This window comes from Lonchura striata, chromosome 4 (genome assembly GCF_046129695.1).
Source record: "Lonchura striata isolate bLonStr1 chromosome 4, bLonStr1.mat, whole genome shotgun sequence".
Lineage (NCBI taxonomy): Eukaryota > Metazoa > Chordata > Aves > Passeriformes > Estrildidae > Lonchura > Lonchura striata.
This window is the reverse complement of record NC_134606.1, coordinates 14,284,245-14,304,430: the sequence shown is the minus strand read 5'-3', so window position 1 is coordinate 14,304,430 and position 20,186 is coordinate 14,284,245. Positions and strand designations below refer to the sequence as shown.

The 20,186-nt window shown below is 35.3% G+C and overlaps 1 protein-coding gene across 2 annotated transcripts in view; it reads left to right on the top strand.

Annotated features, from left to right (window-relative positions):
* The window catches only part of RAB28 (RAB28, member RAS oncogene family), a 62,718-nt gene extending 52,208 nt beyond the window's left edge, over window positions 1-10,510 (top strand). Inside the window, exons 5-8 of one of the 2 annotated variants that reach the window (XM_021554453.3) lie at window positions 1,191-1,294; window positions 3,659-3,736; window positions 8,856-8,953; window positions 9,850-10,510. In XM_021554453.3, coding sequence (XP_021410128.2) covers window positions 1,191-1,294; window positions 3,659-3,736; window positions 8,856-8,948 — 275 coding nt within the window. In that variant the 3' untranslated portion in view covers window positions 8,949-8,953; window positions 9,850-10,510. The remainder of the gene's footprint in view (window positions 1-1,190; window positions 1,295-3,658; window positions 3,737-8,855; window positions 8,954-9,849) is intronic. The other variant, XM_021554454.3, reaches the window with a different exon arrangement.
* The last annotated feature ends 9,676 nt before the right edge of the window (window positions 10,511-20,186 follow it).

The following is a 20,186-nucleotide window of genomic DNA, read 5'->3' as shown; positions in this document are numbered from 1 at the left end:
ACCAAAGTAAGCAGTATAAATGGGGTGTAGGAATCCTCTGTTAGGCTAAAAATCTCCAAGAGAAAATCTCCAGAGCCTACAAATTAAAGACCTCCAATATCATTTAAAAATAAAACCTTTTATGTAGTAGGAGAGCATTTTTTCAGCTGATAATCAAATAACACTATTATACAGGCTTACTAGATTTGCAAATTTACAAGTTTTTACAAGTCAGTTGGGTCCCTTCCTCAGGAAATCAGTTGAAGTTTTTTTTTCCTGTATTAACTCAAAGAGTCTGCTTGTCCTTAAATCCTTCTGAATATATTTGCCTTATAATTTGACTACATTGAGTCAACACCCTTATAGAAACCGTAATGCAATAAAAAAAAAGAGAAACTGTTCAATATAGTTTCCAATTACCTTAGGATCAGATTGGAGAAACTGGAATGTACACAATAAAACCTGCACAAGACTTGAGTTCTGTGAGATTTTGGAAGCAACAGGGCTTTTCAGCATAAAATACCATTTGAAAGCTTTACTCTGCTTCCAATGGTTGTAAAATGATAAAAATGAAAATTTGTGTGTGTCCTGAAAGGTGCATTTTACTTTTTGAAATTTATTGAACCACACCTTTGTGGAATTTAAAGCCTTGTATGTGAGTAACTAAGCATCATTGCTTTTCCTCTGTCAATTTTTTTTATTATAGTGAGTGTTTTTGCATTGCCATGTTCTGCAATAAAATTCTTTATAACTTTTTTTGCATTTTTACTTTGCAAAAATATGTCGATTCAGATATGCTTGGTGAATTTATTTTGTAATTCAGGTTACACTGGAATTCCCAATATACATCTTGGTTGCAAGCAGAGTATGGAATATTAGTTCTGTCTTGTTTTAGTATGTAGCTCACAGCAGAGTTATTACAAAGTATATGACTGTATCTAGAAATAAATTTGTACTTCGAGATATACATTTGTTGTATTTGGCCATAAAATTTTAATTGTAGTTTCATTTTAGTTTTGCAAATAAAATTAGTCTGATATAATTCATTGCTTTTATTTTAGCAAATGATTATATAGAGAAAGAAACTTGCATTTGCATATACCTGTAAAGGAAGGTATTATATCTGATATGTTTTCAATGAATAATTTCTAAGGTGAGTAACTAAATGGGCTCCAATGTAATAATTTTTCATTTCTTCAACTTATTTTTAGTTGACTTGGAGCATATTCGCACAGTGAAAGCCGACAAGCACCAGCGATTTTGTCAGGAAAACAACTTCAGTAGCCATTTTGTGTCAGCCAAGACAGGAGATTCTGTAAGTAAGAGAAAACTTCAAACTTGTAGATGTCTGTTGTTTTTTTTTTTTGAGATGCAGCAGTTTTATTATACTTTACATAACCAACTGATGAGAACTGAGTGCTGCAGGCCCTTTTTCGATCCCTTAGTTACATGAAAAGTAGATGTTTATATTAATTAGTCTGTATTATTCTTATTAAATTGCAGTGGTTTCTCATCTGATTTTCAGTTTGAGATGCAGATTTTGATGGAAAAGGTCTGGCTTATACATCAGCATGAAAACTGCTAAAATCTCTGTTTGCTGTTAGTCTGTAGTTAAGTATATTTCTTCATTCCAGGTGGAGTCCCATCTATAGACAATCAATATAGAATTTTCCAACAACTGGTAAATAATGTGACAAGACCCTGGTGCAATAAAAGATTTTAATATGAGTCCTGAGCCATGAGAGACATTCCCTTAGCAGCTCCATTTAAATTTGAACATTCTGGCATTTGTACTAGATGCTTTGCAGAGTACATTTTTGAACAATCTTTTGACTCTGAGCTAACTGGGTTATTTGTTTTAGTTGGAAGCATATGAAAGAAAACTTTCAGATGACATTATCAGTCAAATTAAATCATACTGTATTGTTTTGCTTGATTTCTGTCTCATGCCTAATGAGTTTGTCATTCCCATAAAACAATCTTGTATTTGTCTCCTTAATATTACTGTTGACAAGAAAGTTTACTTTATTTTAATATTTTTGAATAGTAAGACCATGGTCAAGTACATGGAGGTATAGTCCACAAATGGATTAAGGTCTTTGATGAATCTTGTGCAGTGAACTGCCTAATTTTGTAAGATAATAGTTTTTTGATAAAGTGTTAACAATACTACTGTTACAAATGCAGTGAGTCCTGATTCTCTTTATAGTTTGTGTTAAATCTTTCGCATATTTTTTTGTTTTAAGTGTGAAAATACAGGCTTTTAATGCTAGAAACAGAAGAAAAAAGCATACTGCTACACTTAATAAAATATGCATCTGATAAAATGTATTCTTCTCTCAAGGCGACCATCAAAATCAGTTCATTTTTATAATTGATAAATTTATAATTGCTAATTATGACAGACTCTTTATTTCAGCTTTTTTATTAAGTCATTATTACATCAGCATTCCACTAGATACACTGATGTACTTTTCACAGCTTACTGTTTAAAAACAAAAGTAAATCTGACCATGCCTAGAAAACATTAACAGGAAATCTCTGCCTAAATATCTACTAACAAAAGAAGTAGTTTCAACAGTTCTTTTTTAGATTCAAGAGAAATTTGAATTATCCCTTTCACTGCTGCTGCACACTGATCTTTCAGAAGATGGAGTGTTTATCCTAGACAGTGATTTAAGAAGAGGCAGCCATTGCTACTGTGAATATAGACTAGAGGAGTCTTACTCAATTAAATGATTTGTTTTGTTTACATCAGATCTTTTCAACAGACTTGTTTGACAAAGATGATTTTAGAAAATTCTGAAAGTCATCTCAAGGGCAGGAATATGTCATGGAAGATTTATTATTACTAACTGTGTTACTGTCCACCAAATCACATAGCTGAAGCATTGCACTTGTGCTTGATGTTTTTTTGCACAGAGTGTCCTCAGGGCAGGTGATGTAGCTCAGAGCACCTGAGAGCTTGGTGTGGGTTAACCTCAATCTCTGAGCCTCAGAATCTCTGTTCAGTGTGCCCATCCTTGTTGTAGATGTTGGTAGAACAGGCCAGTACTACACCAAGGAGTTTAGACAAAGAGCAATTTTTTTAGAAGTGACCACACGTCATTGGTTGTGCCACTAATTTATTTCTGGTTTCCATCTTGGGTGTTAGAAGAGATTGTGCAAATAGTATTTTTCTTAATTTTCACTGACAATGATGGTGAGCATGTCCGTAGGTAATTTTTTTTTTTTTGTGGGTGACAGCTGCATGATGCAAACCAATGTTTGTTAGGTATTTAGATGGTGAGCTCAGATGTTTGTTAACACCCCTGCAGATAAAATGTAACTTGTAGTGTTCATCAGCAGTGCACACTTATTCATATTTTATAGCACCGAGAGTAGTATTTGAGAGGTGGGTTGTGTAAAAGCTTGTTTAAACTTAGGTCTCTGGAGGCAAAGTAGAAGTGCTGCTTAACAATCCAGCATACTGTTCATTCCTTGTACCATTGTTGAGTTATTTTCTCAAATTTTTAAACAAAATTGAAAGTACCAGATGAGGTTTTTTTCAGATTTGTTTTGCACAGGTCATAATTTTATATATCATTGTTTACTGTTCAGGAATGGTTTGATATATTTGAAAGAACCTCAAGGATGTCTGTTTTTAATCATTGAAATGAAATTTATTTTTTTTCCATAGGTCTTCCTGTGTTTTCAGAGAATTGCTGCTGACATACTCGGCATCAAATTAAACAAAGCGGAATTGGAACAATCACAGGTGATTTTCCACAAAGACATGGATTTTTTTAGTATTTTATTTAGTATTAAAAGTGATCTTGTTGTGGATTTGTTCTTTAAATAAATCTTCATCTATTGTTCTGAAGGTAATTATTCAATTTCACAACAGCTTTCTGAAATATAATAATTCCTTACTTATCCACCATGATCAACTCTCTGAAACAAGAAAAAAACATGTTCAAAAATGAAGAAAAAAATTTGGTTCTAAGGATGTTTTTTTTAAAATAGCACTTCAGATTAGTTTAGAAATTAAATACATATCCATATGCAGGTAGCATGGAAGATATTCATTATATTATATGCATGGGTTTAAACTGAAAAATTTTTCTGCAGCCCAGTTTTGGAAACCTATGAAAGAAAAATTATACTGCTGAGGCAACCGTGTGTAATGACATTTGAGATTATAATTATTTAAATTTACTTAGTGAACCAAAATGTTGCTATTCTAGTGGTGTAATATCCTGAATCTGCTTTTCAATAGCAGTGTTAAACAAGTACCACAAAATAAGTCAATAAGTTTATTTAAAATAAATGGCAAAGCATTTCTTACGTACAGCTTGGTCTCCTTCTTTTTGAAATAGACAATAAATATGTAATTTCTGAAAGTGCTTTGCCACAGCAGTGTTTGCAATCTGTGTTGAAGTGGTTAACTAGAAAACTGTATTGCAAACAGTAAAATTGTAAAATAAACTTACAGAGCATACTTAACAAGCAGATTAGTTTTAAAAAGCTGTAATTTATAGGCAGAGAAATACTAAGTGTGTCTTTTAAATGTTCTTTTACTATTAAAGTACCATCCATCTATTACTTTAAGCTTTGTGATTATTTATCTCTAAATAATTGAGCACATAGAGCTCTTAAATTTTTTTTTGGTTGTTTATCTAGCACTGGAATATCAGTCCTTGACCTCTCTGTGCTGTAAGTGGTGTTCTTTAACTCAGGTGTAAGGTTGTAGAAAGGTGTGCAAATACCTTAAATTTAAAGGAGACTAATGATAGGGTTATACATAAAACTGGATCATTCTAAAGGAAGGGTCTGGTTTTAGGTTGTTTTTAAAGTAGGAAGCTCCATATAGCCCCAGTTCAAGAGCACATAATTATGTCAAACTGGTATCAGATTTAAGTAGGCTTCCTTCTACTTTAGTATTGTAATTAGCCTTTAATTTTATTGAGTAGATCAAACAAATAGGCAGTATACGGGTCAGACAAACTTGATATTACACAAGTTGTATTAGCAATAGCCTGAAATATTTAATTTGCATAAATTAAATACTGTGGCATATATTATTATTGATGTGAATCCAGGCTCTAATTATCAAATAAAAAAGGTAAAAAAATATCTCTGAAGAACCACCACCACCGACAAAAAAACAAAAGAAACAAAGCCAGGAAATTAATTTGGACAGAAGAGAAACTTCACTGTTGCCTTTCAGGTACGGCAGAAGTCACTACGTGGTGCAACAGTATGTGTGTAGCTAAAGAGTGTGAGATGCTTAATTTGCAAACTTCTGTTAGTGGAGCATAATTTCAATCTACTCCAAACAAACAATAGCACTTTGTTATCAGCAAAACCTTTGATCCTTTTGAGAGGGTTATTTTGAAGAGATGGTAAGAGTTTCCCCAGTGAGAATTGTATTGGAATGTCTGTTAGGCTCATTGTTGTATGGAACCAAATTCCCCCGTTACTTCATAAAAATAGAAAAGGGAAAGTCTCTACATAATCTGGAGAGCAAAAACTTGAACTTTCATATCCTTGGGAAGATAAATTCCCTTTAGATAAATTAATTTGTCTGCTGTAGAAAAGCCAAACTGAAGTGATGTGTAGATGCTGTTTGCCAAAAGCATGCAGCTGGTCTCTTGGCTGGAAGGAGGTGGTGTTAGAGGACAATGCCATAATTAGATTTCTGTTTTACCATTGACTCTTGTATGACAGATGCAGGTCCCTTCAGTGTGGTGGTGGTGGGAGTTTTTCCCTCTTCTGTCTCTGAAATGGGCATGTGTCTTGCTTAATTTGTGGGACAATTATATGATGTGTGTTTCTTAGTTTTTAGGCATTGAATAGCTACTGGGCTGTAAAATTCAGTGTATAGACAGATGCTGGATAAATGGCATAAAGAATCTAATAAATACAAGACAATAGTAAATGTATCCATAAAGTATACAAGTGCTGACTTGGATTTAATATTTAAATAAGGATTTTGGTTTTTACAAATGTTCACTATTTACACACTGGATTATATATTTGAATTTTTGTATTTTGTGTAATGTGAGATTTCCTTATTTTGAAAACTGAGATGGTTCTTGCTTGAATCTGATTGTCAGAGAACATCAGATATGTTCATTCAATATAGGCAGTAGCAAAATATAAGATTAAATACTGAATTTGTGTAAAATGCCAACAGTCAAATGCTATATGTTTTTTTTTTATTGTCTAGTATTGAGAATATGCTTTAAAATTATTTCTAGCACTTGGTTTTGTGGCTGAAGATCTTATTTCTTGTGTTTAGAGTCACTTATGATTGTTATAGTCTGAGAAGGTCTTAAATGCAACTCATAGGTGGAAACAAATAAGTAATAGGAGTCCCAAACACAGTTTTGTAACTTGTATGAGCATGTGGGGTTTGGCTCATGACTTTTGAGCTTCAATGACTAGCAGAACTGCAGATGCTCTTCTGAAAAGTATATGAGATTCTTGGTCACCTTCAAATTAGCAGCACGACTTCTGTTAATTAACTACAAGAACAAGTCTTAGAAATTGAATTATATTTACTCTGCATTGTTTCAGAAAACAGCTGTAGCAGTTTAAGATATTAATGCAGCCCAATCTATTTGCTGCTGCCCTTTTGTTGGAATGTATTGCTCCCACATCAGAATCAGAAAATGGAAGGTGATCATGTGCTTTGGCCACATCAGGGTGAAGTTGAGCAGCTTAGCTTAAACTGCTGCTGAAAGTTGTTTTAAGGACAAGCTGCCAGACTGTGCTGAAGTGGATGAGGTGCAAGTACATGTTACATTCCACCAACTCTCCTTTGGCAGCAATGATCTCCAGCAGAGGAATAGGACAGACATTTGGGGGTGGTAAGTTTTTAAACTATCTCAGCTAGAGCTACTAAACCTTGTCTGTTAACATGCTGAGATGACTGTTAATCAAAACTTTATTTGGACAAAACTGTGGTGAAACAAAGAACTAGATTACTCTTCATGCTTGACTGGAAAGTAGAACATGTTTTTTGAAATAGAACAGTTCCAAAATAAGAAAATTGCAGATTCTGACTTATTTTCAGTCCTCAAAATACTTTCCCTTTTAAATTGCAATGGTCTGATGAAATGTGAGGAAATAACTCCTTTATTAATCAAATATTTTTCTTTCTGTATTTTTTACTTTCAACTGTAGTGTAAAAACTGCATGGGGTACAGCTTTGTTCCTTGGCATTGGCAAGAGCTAGCATTTTTGTGAGTGATGTGTAGTTTTCTCTCTAACTAAATACCAGCTCAGCAGACCGGTGTGTGTGTGCCAGCTTTGTACCATAAAGTGTTTGGCAGATAAGTCAGATGTGGAATACAGAGCACCTGGACCAAGAAAGGTTATTTCTCATTATTGACAGTGATTTCAACCATGGCAATGATACACTTGATGTAGAATCCGATGCAAAGAAGCCCAGGTTTTTAATTACCAAAAAATTAATAAAAGAAATGTTGCAATGATATTTTAAACTCTTATTTGGATGAAATTCCATTAGATAATCCAAGTCATTTATGATCATCAGGTTTTTGCTACAGTGTACCTAAGCATAGGTCACTACCCTGCCTGTGTTTACAGGATGGGATTTGGACCAATGTTTGAGGAACAATTAATTGCCTACTGATTGCAGGACCTTTTTTTTTTGGGTTTTGTTTCGCCCCTCAGCTCTAGTCAAAAGATTGGTATGAAGAAACTAGGTCCTGTGAGGTCAGATAATGCTGTTTAATGCTAAAACTCCTACTACTGCCCTACATGGGATTTGGCAGCCTTTCTCTTGATAACATCAAGCCAGGAGTCCAGTAAATCATGAGTGTTGTCCACTAGATAAGATAATATGAATGTGATGAATTAAGCTCAAGAAGAGTACTTCAGCAGATAATAAATCCAGGTCCTTTGCCAGCCTGTTCAATTATTGTTGCTTGTTTGACATACAGGTTTTATTTACAGAGTTAATCTTTAATGTATACTGTTTATATATTCCTAATCCAGTTTATATATTGTTTCCTTTAAAATAATATAATTTAAGTATTTATTAATTAATTTTAACCTTGAAAATATATTGTAGGAATGTTGAAGTATTTAAGAAAAAATATTAAACTGGTTTAGGGTGTCTTTCATAGCAGACTTACCTCCTTTGCTGCTTCATCTGTTAATGTTGAATGAAATTGTCCCATGAATTTTACTTCCTTTTACATGAAGCCTGTATTGACCCTGTATTAATAATGACAACTCTGTATCCATTACCTGTATTAATAATAAGAAAACAGTTTTGTTTGTCTTTAAGGGGAATAATGAGAACCTTTTATTTTTAAATGAAACAAAGAAAAATCAAAACTTAGAGCATTTTGATACGAGGTTGTTAATTTGGTCACTGCTTTTGGATTATATATTTAGGTGTAATGTAATAGTTATGTGATGGAAAAGATGCATGTGTACAGCTAATGCACTTGCTATGAGCTGATAATGTAGTATTTAAGTATCTTTGACCTACAGGAGGAATAGGCCACTGTCATCTTTTCTTCCACTGCATTTCCTGCTTTTTTATTCTGTCCCTTCTCTAGCCTTAATACACTTTTGCTGGTTGCATGTATGAGCCTTTCATTTTGGTGCTTGGAGAGGGCATGTTCTGGAAAAAGCTTGAGAAGCAGCCCTGGTGCTGAGTGCTGCTTCCAGCCAGACATGTTGCTGTTATATCTGCCTAAGGCCTGAAAATGCACTTTCATTTTGCTTCTGCATAATCTTATGTTATCCATTCATTCTTTTCAACTACTGATTAATCTCTTCATTGTTTTCCTTCTCTTTTCTTTTTACATTCTTCTCCTTGCCCTCTATCCATCATGTTGATACATGGTTAACAGAATGTTGTCAGGGCAGAACTAGTGAAATATCCCGAAGAAGATCACCAACATCACACTTCCAACTGCCAGAGCAAAGTCTGCTCAATGCAGTAGTTCAGGTATTGATGGAAAACTTGGTTTGTTCCTTTTTTATAAGCTGCATTGCTTTTACATGAAGTAACAACTGTTAAAGTAAGTTCTTTTGGAAGATTGTGTTTTATATGTGTAAGTACATGTAATATTCAACATATTATTTTGGAACTTTGTGTACAATTAATTACAAAGTGTCTCTAATAATCAGATAGTTTTTAGAAACTTTTAAATTCTTCATGTTACTGTATTCAGTGATGTATATTCAAAATATTACATAGCTGTCTCAGATGGAAATGGATGCAAAATTATACATTTATGTCTCCTTATGTAGGAGAGAGCATCAGTTTTATCAAATGCTTTGTATGGAATGTTTAAGATTTGTTAGATCTGTATTAGAGAATAAATATAGTATGCAGAGCTTCTTTTTATGTTAATGTAATCTTTAGCCAGTATGCCTATCAAAGCTTTTTTAAAATATGGCTGTATTTAAAATTTGCTTTGAATTCAGTCCATATTTGCTGATGAAATGCTTGGAGTAAAGGCAAAAAGACTTAGGTACAATTTCCAATTACAATTTAGGCAATTATTATTAAAGAATGAATGGCACAACTTTTGCAAATAAATTCTGTTTTATTACTCTTACACAAAAAAAAATTAATGGAAGTAAAACTGTATTCTCTGCTTTAGCAAGAAAGTTCTACTCCTTTTGTAGTGTTGTGATAACCTACCAAAGCACTTACTTCTGCTTAACATGAATAAACCTAGAATTATCATGAAAATTATAAGGTTTCCTGTAAGGTAGTGAAAAAAATACTGGTTTGTTTGTTATTTTCCCCTTTGTATTTCATAAAAATCCCATTGAATGCTTTGCCAGTATGCAGTTTGTGTTTTCTGATTGTTACTGTGTTTTCTTTCATGACAGAGAGTGGTGAAAGCAGATATTGTCAACTACAGTCAGGAGCCTGTGACCAGAACCATTAATCCTTCCAGAAGCTCAATGTGTGCAGTTCAGTGACCACGCTGTTCTTCTCTGGCCTGATACCTTTGCAGTCCTCCTGCCTTGACACAGGCTCTGGGATACCAGGAACTTCGTTTTAACAGGGACCAGCACAACAATGCCATTAGAGGTTTCAGAAACACATTGTCCATTAAGAAGCAACAGACAGTTTTTTGACTGGCTCAAAATCAAACATGAGACCACACACTTGAAAAAATTCAGTCTATATTCTTTAAAATTATATTTAAAAGAAACTATGTTTAGATTTCCTCCTCTCTATTTGACTGATACCAGAATAAAAATGGATGAGGAAGCCCTGCATTCAAAATGCTTCTAAAGACATCACCATGGAAGGGTATTTTGCCAATGCATTTTTATTTTTTTTTCTCCAGTTATTTGAACTAACACTCAGCAAAATGTTACTTGGAAAAAGCTGTTGTTGTAATAATTTTAAATACATATATTTTATCTAGGGATAATTTTGAAAATGTTCCATTAATATATATACACTTAGCACAAAATGTAACTTGTATCCAGTGAGAAACAGTGCTTGAAATAAAGCTGTTATTATAAAAATAGTTACTTCTCTGAAGTCTCAAATTGTCTTCATGGATGCTCTGAAAAATGCTAGTGGTTTTGGGTATTTTTATTACCACATCAGCATTACTTCTTGCACTAATAGATAGGCTTATATGTCTTTATGAATATGGATGAATCTCAGTCAACAGTTTGGTCTGTAAATGGTGAGTGATATATTCAACATGTATTAGAAACTGTTGATAGATCAATTAGCATCAGTCACTTTAAATAACTTAACAGAATGACTTTTGGCCTGGTACTCTTTTCTTTCAAATTTAGAATAAGTGACAAATAAAAAGCTGTGTGTTCTGTGATCTTCACACTTCTCCCCTGTTGCTTTTCTAGCAGTGCACACAGTTCTCTGCTGGCACATCTGAACAGAAAGATAAGGAGAGAAAAAAATTAAACCATCTAAATTCCCAAAATAGAAATATTTTCCTGTTTAAACTCTAGAATGTGCTTTCTAATATCTGCAAGGAAACATTTGGAGATTCAAAAAGTAATGAGGCTATGAAGGGGGCATGTATATCACAAGTGAAAATTATGAGGTTCTTATGAGTGAGAAAAATGAGAGAAAATTAGGAATGAGAGAAATGAGAGAAAATTAGGAATGAGAGAATATATGAGAAAATTATGAGTGAATGTTGCTTTTAAGCTGTTCAAGCAAGTGCTTATTAGTTGGAACAATTAAAAAATTAGTAGTTTAACAAAATAAACTATTTTAACCATGTTAGAAAAAGATTGCAGATGGCAAAAAAATCTTGTTTATTACCTTAACACATAATTATATAACTCTGTGATATGACTTAGTGTGTATTGTTTAGCATTCAGATGTGGGAAATTCTAAGAAGCTGAGATACTGAGAAATTATGCTACACTCAGGTAGGTGTGATTTGCAGTAAATTATTTATTCTAGTCTGACTTCTTGCTCCTTCCCATAGGGTTTGTGTCCCACTGCATCACTTTACTGTATAGTTAACTGCAATTGTAAGGAGAACTCACTTCCACGACCACCAGATGAGAACTTCTCTTTAAAGAGTTTTTCTTAATAGTCATTCAGTTCACAAGTTTATGGCCTCCAAGGCAGGTGGAAAGTTTTTTTATATCCTTAAATTCCTTGGTGTGTTTGTGGCCTCAGCTCTGCTTGTCTGTTCAAATATTGACAAGAACTGCTCCCTCTGAGAAGCTGAGCACAACGTGGCTCAGTCAGGTGGCTGTGGTCTTTCTCTAGTCCATGTGTGTCACCTTCATGGTCCTGCTTCCCACGTAATATGTAGCATTGTCTTAAACACCCAACTTCTTGGGTTGTTTAGGTTTTTTCTTTTAAAAACTTCTGTAATTTTACTTTTCAAAAAAAAATTTTTTTTTTGTAACTTCATATGCAGAGTCCATTATCAGCTTGAATAGTAAAAAAAATCCGTTTTTACATTTTGGGTATCTGCAGTATGAAAAACGTTATACATGTCCCAGTACAAGTTGTTTTATAGATAGATTTTATGTCTCGGTGTCATCACATTTTTTTATTCTCAGTGCCTATTTTTCTAGCTGTCTTTTACTTGTACATCCTTTTGTATTTTATTCCTCTTAATCTCTTCACCAACTGCTATGTTAAAGGTATTTTTGTTTATATTTCCAGACTGCCCTCATTCTTCCTCCCTAACATACATGTATACTATTTATGCTAACCAGGAATCTCCTCTCTTCTGTGCCCTCAGCCCCTCCTTTTGCTGCCCCTCTTAACCTCCTCAGCTTTTTGTATTGTATACTGACTTCCACTCTCTCTGCTTTTCCCTCTCCTTCCTGCCCCATAGAGATCCATTACCTGTCCACCTTTTAATCCTTACAAATGAGCTTTGCTCTTTTTGCTCAGCTCTGGGGTCCCCACCTTGAGCCTTCGAATTCCAGCTGCAGTCTAAACCCTTGGCTGTGGTAGCTGCCTTTGAAGTGCTGCAGCAGCTACGGTTGAAGAGTCAATGCTGCTGTTGCTGGTGCTACAGCACAAGTTCCTCCAGGCAGAGCAGAAAGGTTAGAGATGCTTCTGGAGGATTAAGAAGTATGGAGAGTGGGAATAGACTGTCCTGCAGGGAAGGCAAGGGCTCTGGTGGCTGGAGGGATACACACAAATCTGCTCAGAGAAGGGCTGTTTAAGGACTTTGGGTTCAATTGCCTTCTGTAGTGTCCCACCACTGCTGATTCATGTGATTCACGTATAGTAGGGTTGAATTGTGCTATATTAATGCACTTAAAAAGTTTTTTCCAAGGTGAGAACTGGTGAAAGGCAATTCAGCAAACAGTTATGAAGTAAAAAATTCAATGCTCTGCAAAAGTGAGGTGACATGTGCTTAATGTCCACTGACATGGGGAGTGGGCTGGGACAAGTGAAACATGTTTTTTTCCTGAAGCTGAGGCCAGATGAAGGGAAGAAACATGTTCAAGCCCTGATCTTACACAGATGCACAGTGGTGAAGTGATGTGCCTGCTCAGAGTTCTTGTAACTAATCATTTCAGTAACAGCTCTGCAGTTAAAGGTTGTTGCTAAGTTCAGCTCCTTGCTAAGGTCAGTCTCTGTGATGTGGTGGATACCAGTAGGTTCATTGTGTCTGGCTGCATGGTCGAGTATCAGTGCTTTTAAAACATGGATCTGAAACACTGTTAGACTCATACAACTTGTGTTTTGTGATTTTAAAGTTTGGTGCAGTCAAATTGAATCTGTTTCACAAACAACAGCGTAAAGTTATTTTCCCTTGCAACCAGATGCTGTGAGTGCCAGAACCTGTGATGAGCTCATGATCTCTCTGAATACATTGTTCTTTTGACAATTCACAAAAGTCATAAAAACATGTGAAGCTGCTTTTTAACTGGACTTTTTTTAATGTTTAAACACATACAAGGTCACTTTCAAATTATGTGAAATGTGCTCATTTGAGGAATTTGATAATTGTCAATTCTATCTATTTGCATCATTAGGCATCTGAAAACCTCAATTTCTTTAAATCACTGCTTGATTTTCACTAAAAGAAAAAGACTTTTGCATCAGGCAGCTTCATTTAAATGCAAAGCTAATTTGTTTGTCAGTAGGTGCACCTAATAGCCTGATATCCAAAATTTTATAATAATTTTGTAAAGAAAAATATCAGTAATTATTTGAAGTTGGTTATTCTGCTTTTTTTTTGAGAATGACAATTTAGATAAATTGCAGTTGTATTTTTTCCTTTTTACATGTATTTCATATCAGGAATATGGTTGCTTTTACAAAGTCGTAGTAGAGAGTACTGTTTAGTAGGCAAACATTGGTATATCTAACTTGGACTGTACTGTGCTGCTAATGTTTTGACAGAAGATTGAAGTGCTGTTCTGTAACATAACTAACAAGTTTATAATAATGGGAAATTTTCTGCAGGGGAATTTTTCCTATTTAGAATACTTACATGAATTTTTGATGTAGCTTAACAGTTTGTATGAGGGGCCTGATGGATGTATTTAAAGAAGCATTGACTTTTATAGAAGTTATATTTACAAAGCTGGCATGATTAACTACTTTTCTTTCTGGAATTTGCACATTTTTTCCCAAGCAAAGATGTTTTTCTATAATGCTGTATTCTTTTCTTTCTCAGTTCAAATACTACTGCTTAACATATAATCTGATTTCTTTAGGCTGTCTTTACTTAAAACCAACTCATAACCACTTAAAATGTCAAAATAGCTGAATGTTGCTGAAAGGAAAAAGCCAAAAGGTATCCATGTTTGCACAGGGGTAATGGCATATGTGTAAGATTAAAACTCCAGTCCAGATAATTATCTGTAGGAAGCAAATTTATACTCTGATTTCAGATGCTATGAATAGAATGTGATTAGAATTTAATGTGCTGCAGTTTTATTTGCAAAATACACAGGTCCTGTATAAAACCTCTTTTTATAAAGTACTCTCTAGAAGCCTTGGGGATCCCTGTTTAACTTGCAAATGCCGAAGTTTGATCTTCCCCAAATAGAAGATAGTGAAGCTCCTGAGTTCCATGAACTGATTTCTATTTTCAGCTTCCCATAGAGAGCTGACTGTTCAGCCAATTTAAACTCTTTTTTTTTTTTTTTTTCTACTCCACTTCATCTTCATTCATTTTGGCACCATTTTGAACTGGAAAACTTCCAGTTAGCTAATTGGCCATTTGCCTTGTTTTATGTGGGGGTGATGTCAAGTGCTGAAATAACCGACTGGCTGAAAGCAATCTTGTTTCAAAGGCTGGTCAGAACCAAACCTCAGAAGGTACAAATTTCAGGTTTGTTTTGTATTTAACTGCTACACAGTGGTCCTTATCCTAGTGGACGAACCTCAGTGAAGAATATAGATTTGAGGTCAAGAGCTGGTGTTTGCTCAGATACCACATTTAGAGCACTGAATTCTGGAGGAAGTAAGAATCCAGATTTTTTTTTTTTAATATCACTTTCAAGACTTCCTCTACTTCTACTCTGTAATGTCATACTAGCAATCAATGCTTTTAAAAAATATTAATTCAAGTCTTCATTTAAAAAAGAAAAGTGGTAAGTATACTTTGGTTCAGGAAAGTTTTTCTTTTAAGGATGAGTGGAAAAAACTGCTTGTTGTATGAAATATCACTGGCATAGTTGAAGATATTTAATATACATTAATATTAATGTTTGGTTTTTATGATTTGTTAAATATCCTATATTCTGCTTTTTACTTTTCTTATTTAAAGTCTTCTTTAAATGATAATGATTATAAATATAAAACAAAATACCAAAGCAGTTTTAATTAATTTGTGCCTCAGAAAAAGTCCTTCAAACTGCTTCAGGCAAGCATTTTTTCTTTGCTAGCTAAACTCCATTTCTGTCCTTTCCTAGGCTGATCTATACCAGGTAGCTTGGAGGATCATGACCTACTAATCCTTTTTGATTTCTGGTGAGCCTTTAAAAACATAGTAGACCAAGAAACATCAAAGGAGGATTTAAAAAACACACACTGTGCCCTGAAAAGTAAATGTTGCTTTGGATGACATTCTCTCCTTTAAAAAAGAGGTGAATGCTGTGGTTCAATACTATTCACCAAAAACACTTAAGCATATGCTCAAAATTAAGCCTGTATTTAAGTTCCCTTGAAGTCTATGCTGTTTAAGTACACACTTGAAGCTAAATACGTTCTGTCATACTTTGCTGACACAGAAATTTTGGCTCCATTGAAATAAATGCCTTTGAGGATAAAATTCTTTCAGGAATTTCAGTGTTGTTACTTAAATTTTCTACCCATTGTGAAGGGTATAAAGCCACTAAAGCCACTAAAACTAAATCCAACCCCAAGTTAAAGAGAAAAAAAGCTGAAAATAGATGTTTCTCATATGATCAGTCGTTTTTTCTGATATTTTCTCTAGCATGAATGATATGGAAATTGAAAAAAAATAGAAGTTGAATTGTGCTTCAGTTTTGTGAGCAGAACATTTACTTGACATTGGACAAGTTGCTGTTTTTGGAACAAATGCTTCTCAGATCCATAATGAATCAGAAACAAAAGAATCTGGAGGCCCTTGACAAGTCTTATTGCAAACTGAATTCCAACTGATTGTGCAGGAAAACATATCAAGTTCCCATTTGTAGTGTCTGAATTGCAGATCTGACATGGAGGATAAACAAGAGCTGGTACTTCTTACTCAGATTTGGGGAGGTATTTGATCACCATCTTGGAAAAATGAAGTGTGATTTCTGGAAATATTCCAGTATTTGTCAAAGAATGGTGAGGCAATGTTTAACTGCATAATGGAAACTGGAGAGAAATGTTGACATCCCACTCATCAATCCAATTGCTTTTTTATCTCTCCACTGTCTTGGAAAGAGCAAAGTGTAAACCAACGTTTGGCACAAATGGGCTGTCTGTGCCATTTAGGAGCAATTTGCATGTAATTGGTAACAATTATACAGACAACCCATTTATAACAGGGAGTGAGCTCACAACCTAGCATAAACTACAAGAAAACGAATCATATCCCCCAGGAATCACACACTGATGTAAGAAAGGAAGTTTTTCAGTTGAACCTCTTCACTGGTTTTATCATGCAGAAATTCAGGGATGCAAAAAAGCCTGTATTCAACAGGTTATACAAAAGTGCAACTTGTGTTTGTGCCAGTAAGCTTGAATATAATCACGAGTCTTAAAGAGGGTGCTCTTTATCTTTTTTATCTACCTTGTGGTTCTGCTAATCTTCCTGACTAAATAACCAACCTTTGAAAGTTCAGAGTCTAACTCTGTTTCCATATGGTCAGCTGCTGAACTGATGAGGTGGCTTCCCAATCTCCTCTGCCAAGGGCACCTGGTGCCAGCCAGGTCCCCAGCAGCAGAGGCTGAGGTGACAGGTAGTGTGATACTGAAGTGCAGCTGAGCAGTCTTGGAGAAGCTTCAGCCAGACACTGCAGTTGGGAAAGTGTAAGTTAATTGACTGAGATACAATTAGTTTGATTTGTGCATGTCAGCAGCATTAGAATGTCTTCTGCTGTCTTTTGGGTAAGACACCAACTGACTTTTTAAACGTTACAATTATTATTTTTTTCAGGCAGGTGTAAACTTACTGTAGTTTTTCTAGTTGTGACAGCAGGTTGGATGGTTTTGCATTCTCCTGCTGTGGGCAGTCTTTTCCTCTTTGGTTGAGAAGCTTGTCGCAGTACAGACTCACTAAGCATACTGATTCAGGTTGGACATGGTTTCTGATGAAGCTTTAAGAAAGTCTGAATCCAGATCCTTGTGCAGGCACTTCATGAGCTGACTCTGAGGAGCATTCAGTATGGTGCTGTAGTATCCATTCAAAGGGGGTGCTATATGCAGCTCATAATAATTCTGGTCTTTGTGATTGTTGCTCTACTCCTAATCCCCTAGTGTGGTAGAAGTGCTAGGCACTGAAAATTGGTGATTGGTGAGTTGGGGTTTTTTGCCTGTTTATAGGATCTTATTAGTCTAATAGGTACATATTCACCAAGAAATCCAGATGACAATGTCTGAATTTATTTGGAGCTGGACATTGCAGGCCAGCATTTTCAATGGAAATTGGCAGAATCTTTGGCTCTGAATTTGAGGAGCTGCACATGCTCCCTGTGTGCATTTGTACAAACCACTTAAGCTGTCTATGTCTTGGAACTCTTTGCAGGCTGACCACAGTCCTCCATCCAGTGGGCTGCTGTGGATATTTGTGGGAATGTCCTGTGCTTGTGTACTGTGCTGGAGTGGTAGCTTTGACTGGTTCCTTGTTTAGACATGGGAGGCATCAAGCAATATTTTCTAGGATTCTTATCAATGCTTCTATTGTGCAAGTGTACAGTCTGATGGTATCCCTCATGTAGCCAAATACTTGGGAGTGACCTGGACAAGGTGTGTTTCAGGTAACAAATAGGCCCAAGTTTGTGAAACTTATTCCAGCAAGGTTAATTGACTGTTTACATCATGCAAGCCATAAACATTAAAAGATGTTGTCTATTTTTGCTCTGAAGACACACAGCTGGCAGCTGAAGACTAATGCAGGTGATCACTGAAGCATTCTGGCAAAGCCTGGGAACAGGTGAATGCTGTGCTTAAGCGTGCCTTAATCACTTTAGTCAGTCTTGGGATTCCTTTAAGTTAATGAAAAAAATAAGTCTTTTTTCTAGTCTGTTCCTTTCCCTAATTATTTTTGTAAAAACTGAAAAGTTACCAAAACCACTTTTAAAAAATATTTTTTTCTTTTACTGTTCCACTCATTGGAGCAGTGGTTTCTGTTGTGCCCTTTACATCTGCAGCCACCTTCAGCAGCTTTCATTCTGAGCTCTTTCTTCTGTCCCTTTGTGCTTTTGCAGGACATTGTACTGCTCACACACACATGTACACACATGTACATGTGAGTATATAAATATATAGTAAACTCCATGCACTTTGGTACATAATGAGTGTCTTATTAGTTGGTGCTAGCAAAGTTTTAGGTGTTGGGTTCTCTCTTCACCTATCTCTATTTACTGTTTTAAGCCAAGTGTTTCAGTACTGCTAGAAGCATATATTAGACTATGTGGCTAAAACTTGGAAATACCTGCAATATATTATCTATATCTCTCTCTAAGCTATGTTGACTACATTGATACAGTAAATAAAGTAGGTCCAAGGAGCCTTGCAGAATGTTGTTGCTTGCTGTGGAGCAAAAATGGCATGCCTGACCAGAACTCACCTTCTTCTTTTATTTACATTGTTCAATAAGAGCTGCAGTGGGAAGATGATTGGAGAATAGGAATGCAAACCACCTCTCACTGTCATTTCACCAAAACACTTGGATGTTCACAGCAGTATCAGACTACAGTATTTCAAATCCTCCCTCCACTTCACTGTCATTAAGGCAGCACAATTATTTATGTTATAATATAAACTGGGAAAATGATCCAGCTTAAAAAATGTGGACAAGAAGCATTAGAAGACAGAATCAATGTGGCCTGGCATGCATTCTTGAAGCATGCTGAGATGACATCTAGAGCACAGAGGTACCAGTGATCAGTGTTTAGTGAAGACAACTCATGGAATCTCAGACCTGGCAAAATATGTACCTTTTTATGACCTGCAGTCCTTAGGCCATCCAAAAGTTGTAAAGACAAGTGACCTTTTTCTCATCCTGCTCACCACTGTATGACTTCCTCTTGACATGAGTTCCACCTGCAGAAGGCCAGTCTGCAAACACATCCTTTCCTGGGCTCCTAGATATTCAAACCATCATTTGTTTTCCCTTTCATGTTGCTGTTAATGGCATAAACACAACAGATACTGATTTTCAAGATACTTTTTTAATCAGCTGCCTCATCAAAGAATATCTGGCACCAAAAGACAGGTCTGTCTGTGTTTGATATAGGAGATATTTCAGATGTGTAAAATGAGATGTGTATTTGAACACCTGGTTCCAAGGCTAGGGTTACTTCAGGTTTTGAAAATGGCTATCTTTAACTTCTTTTTATATAAAATTGTGTTTTCTTTTTAAATATAAATTTCAATGGAAAAAAAAAATTATTGCCATAAGCACAAAATGGCCTACCCTTTTTCTGTACTTTAGTGGTTTCTTGAAACAGCAGAGAAGAAAGAGAGAGGACATGCACAGAATTCCCATTCAGCCTATCTGAAATCCATTGCAGAGAAACACTTTACATTCCTCCCTGTGCTTTCTGGTAACTTTTTTCACAAAAGGAACAGTTGCAGTTTCCAGTGTACCTTTCTATTCTCTTCTTCCATCTGAAGGTGAAAAAGTGACTTGAGGAAGGAAGTGTAACTTTATGGCATGTATGACTCCATGTATGACTGGTTAGAAGCTTTCTTGTATAGTTTTGTTCCTGGATCAAGAACAACCATGTGGGAGAATCATGTATTTAGCACATGGCTGTCACTGACTAATGTCATTATCCTCACCTGCACCAATGCTGAAGTTGCCTGCTTTCATGGAAACAGTCCTCATGAATAGCCTGTTAATTTGTATTTGCCATGTGAGTATGTCATGTATGTAAATGTTTATGTCACATAAGTGAAGATGCCATGTAAATGATATACATTTAGTCAAATCAATCAAATCTAGACATTTCTCTTTGTGATTTGGAGAGTTTCTTTGCTAGGAGAAACAGAAAAATATCTATTTGTTATCTTTCTCAAAAAGTGCTAAAACACCAGCATTGTCCTGGAATTTGCAAAACTT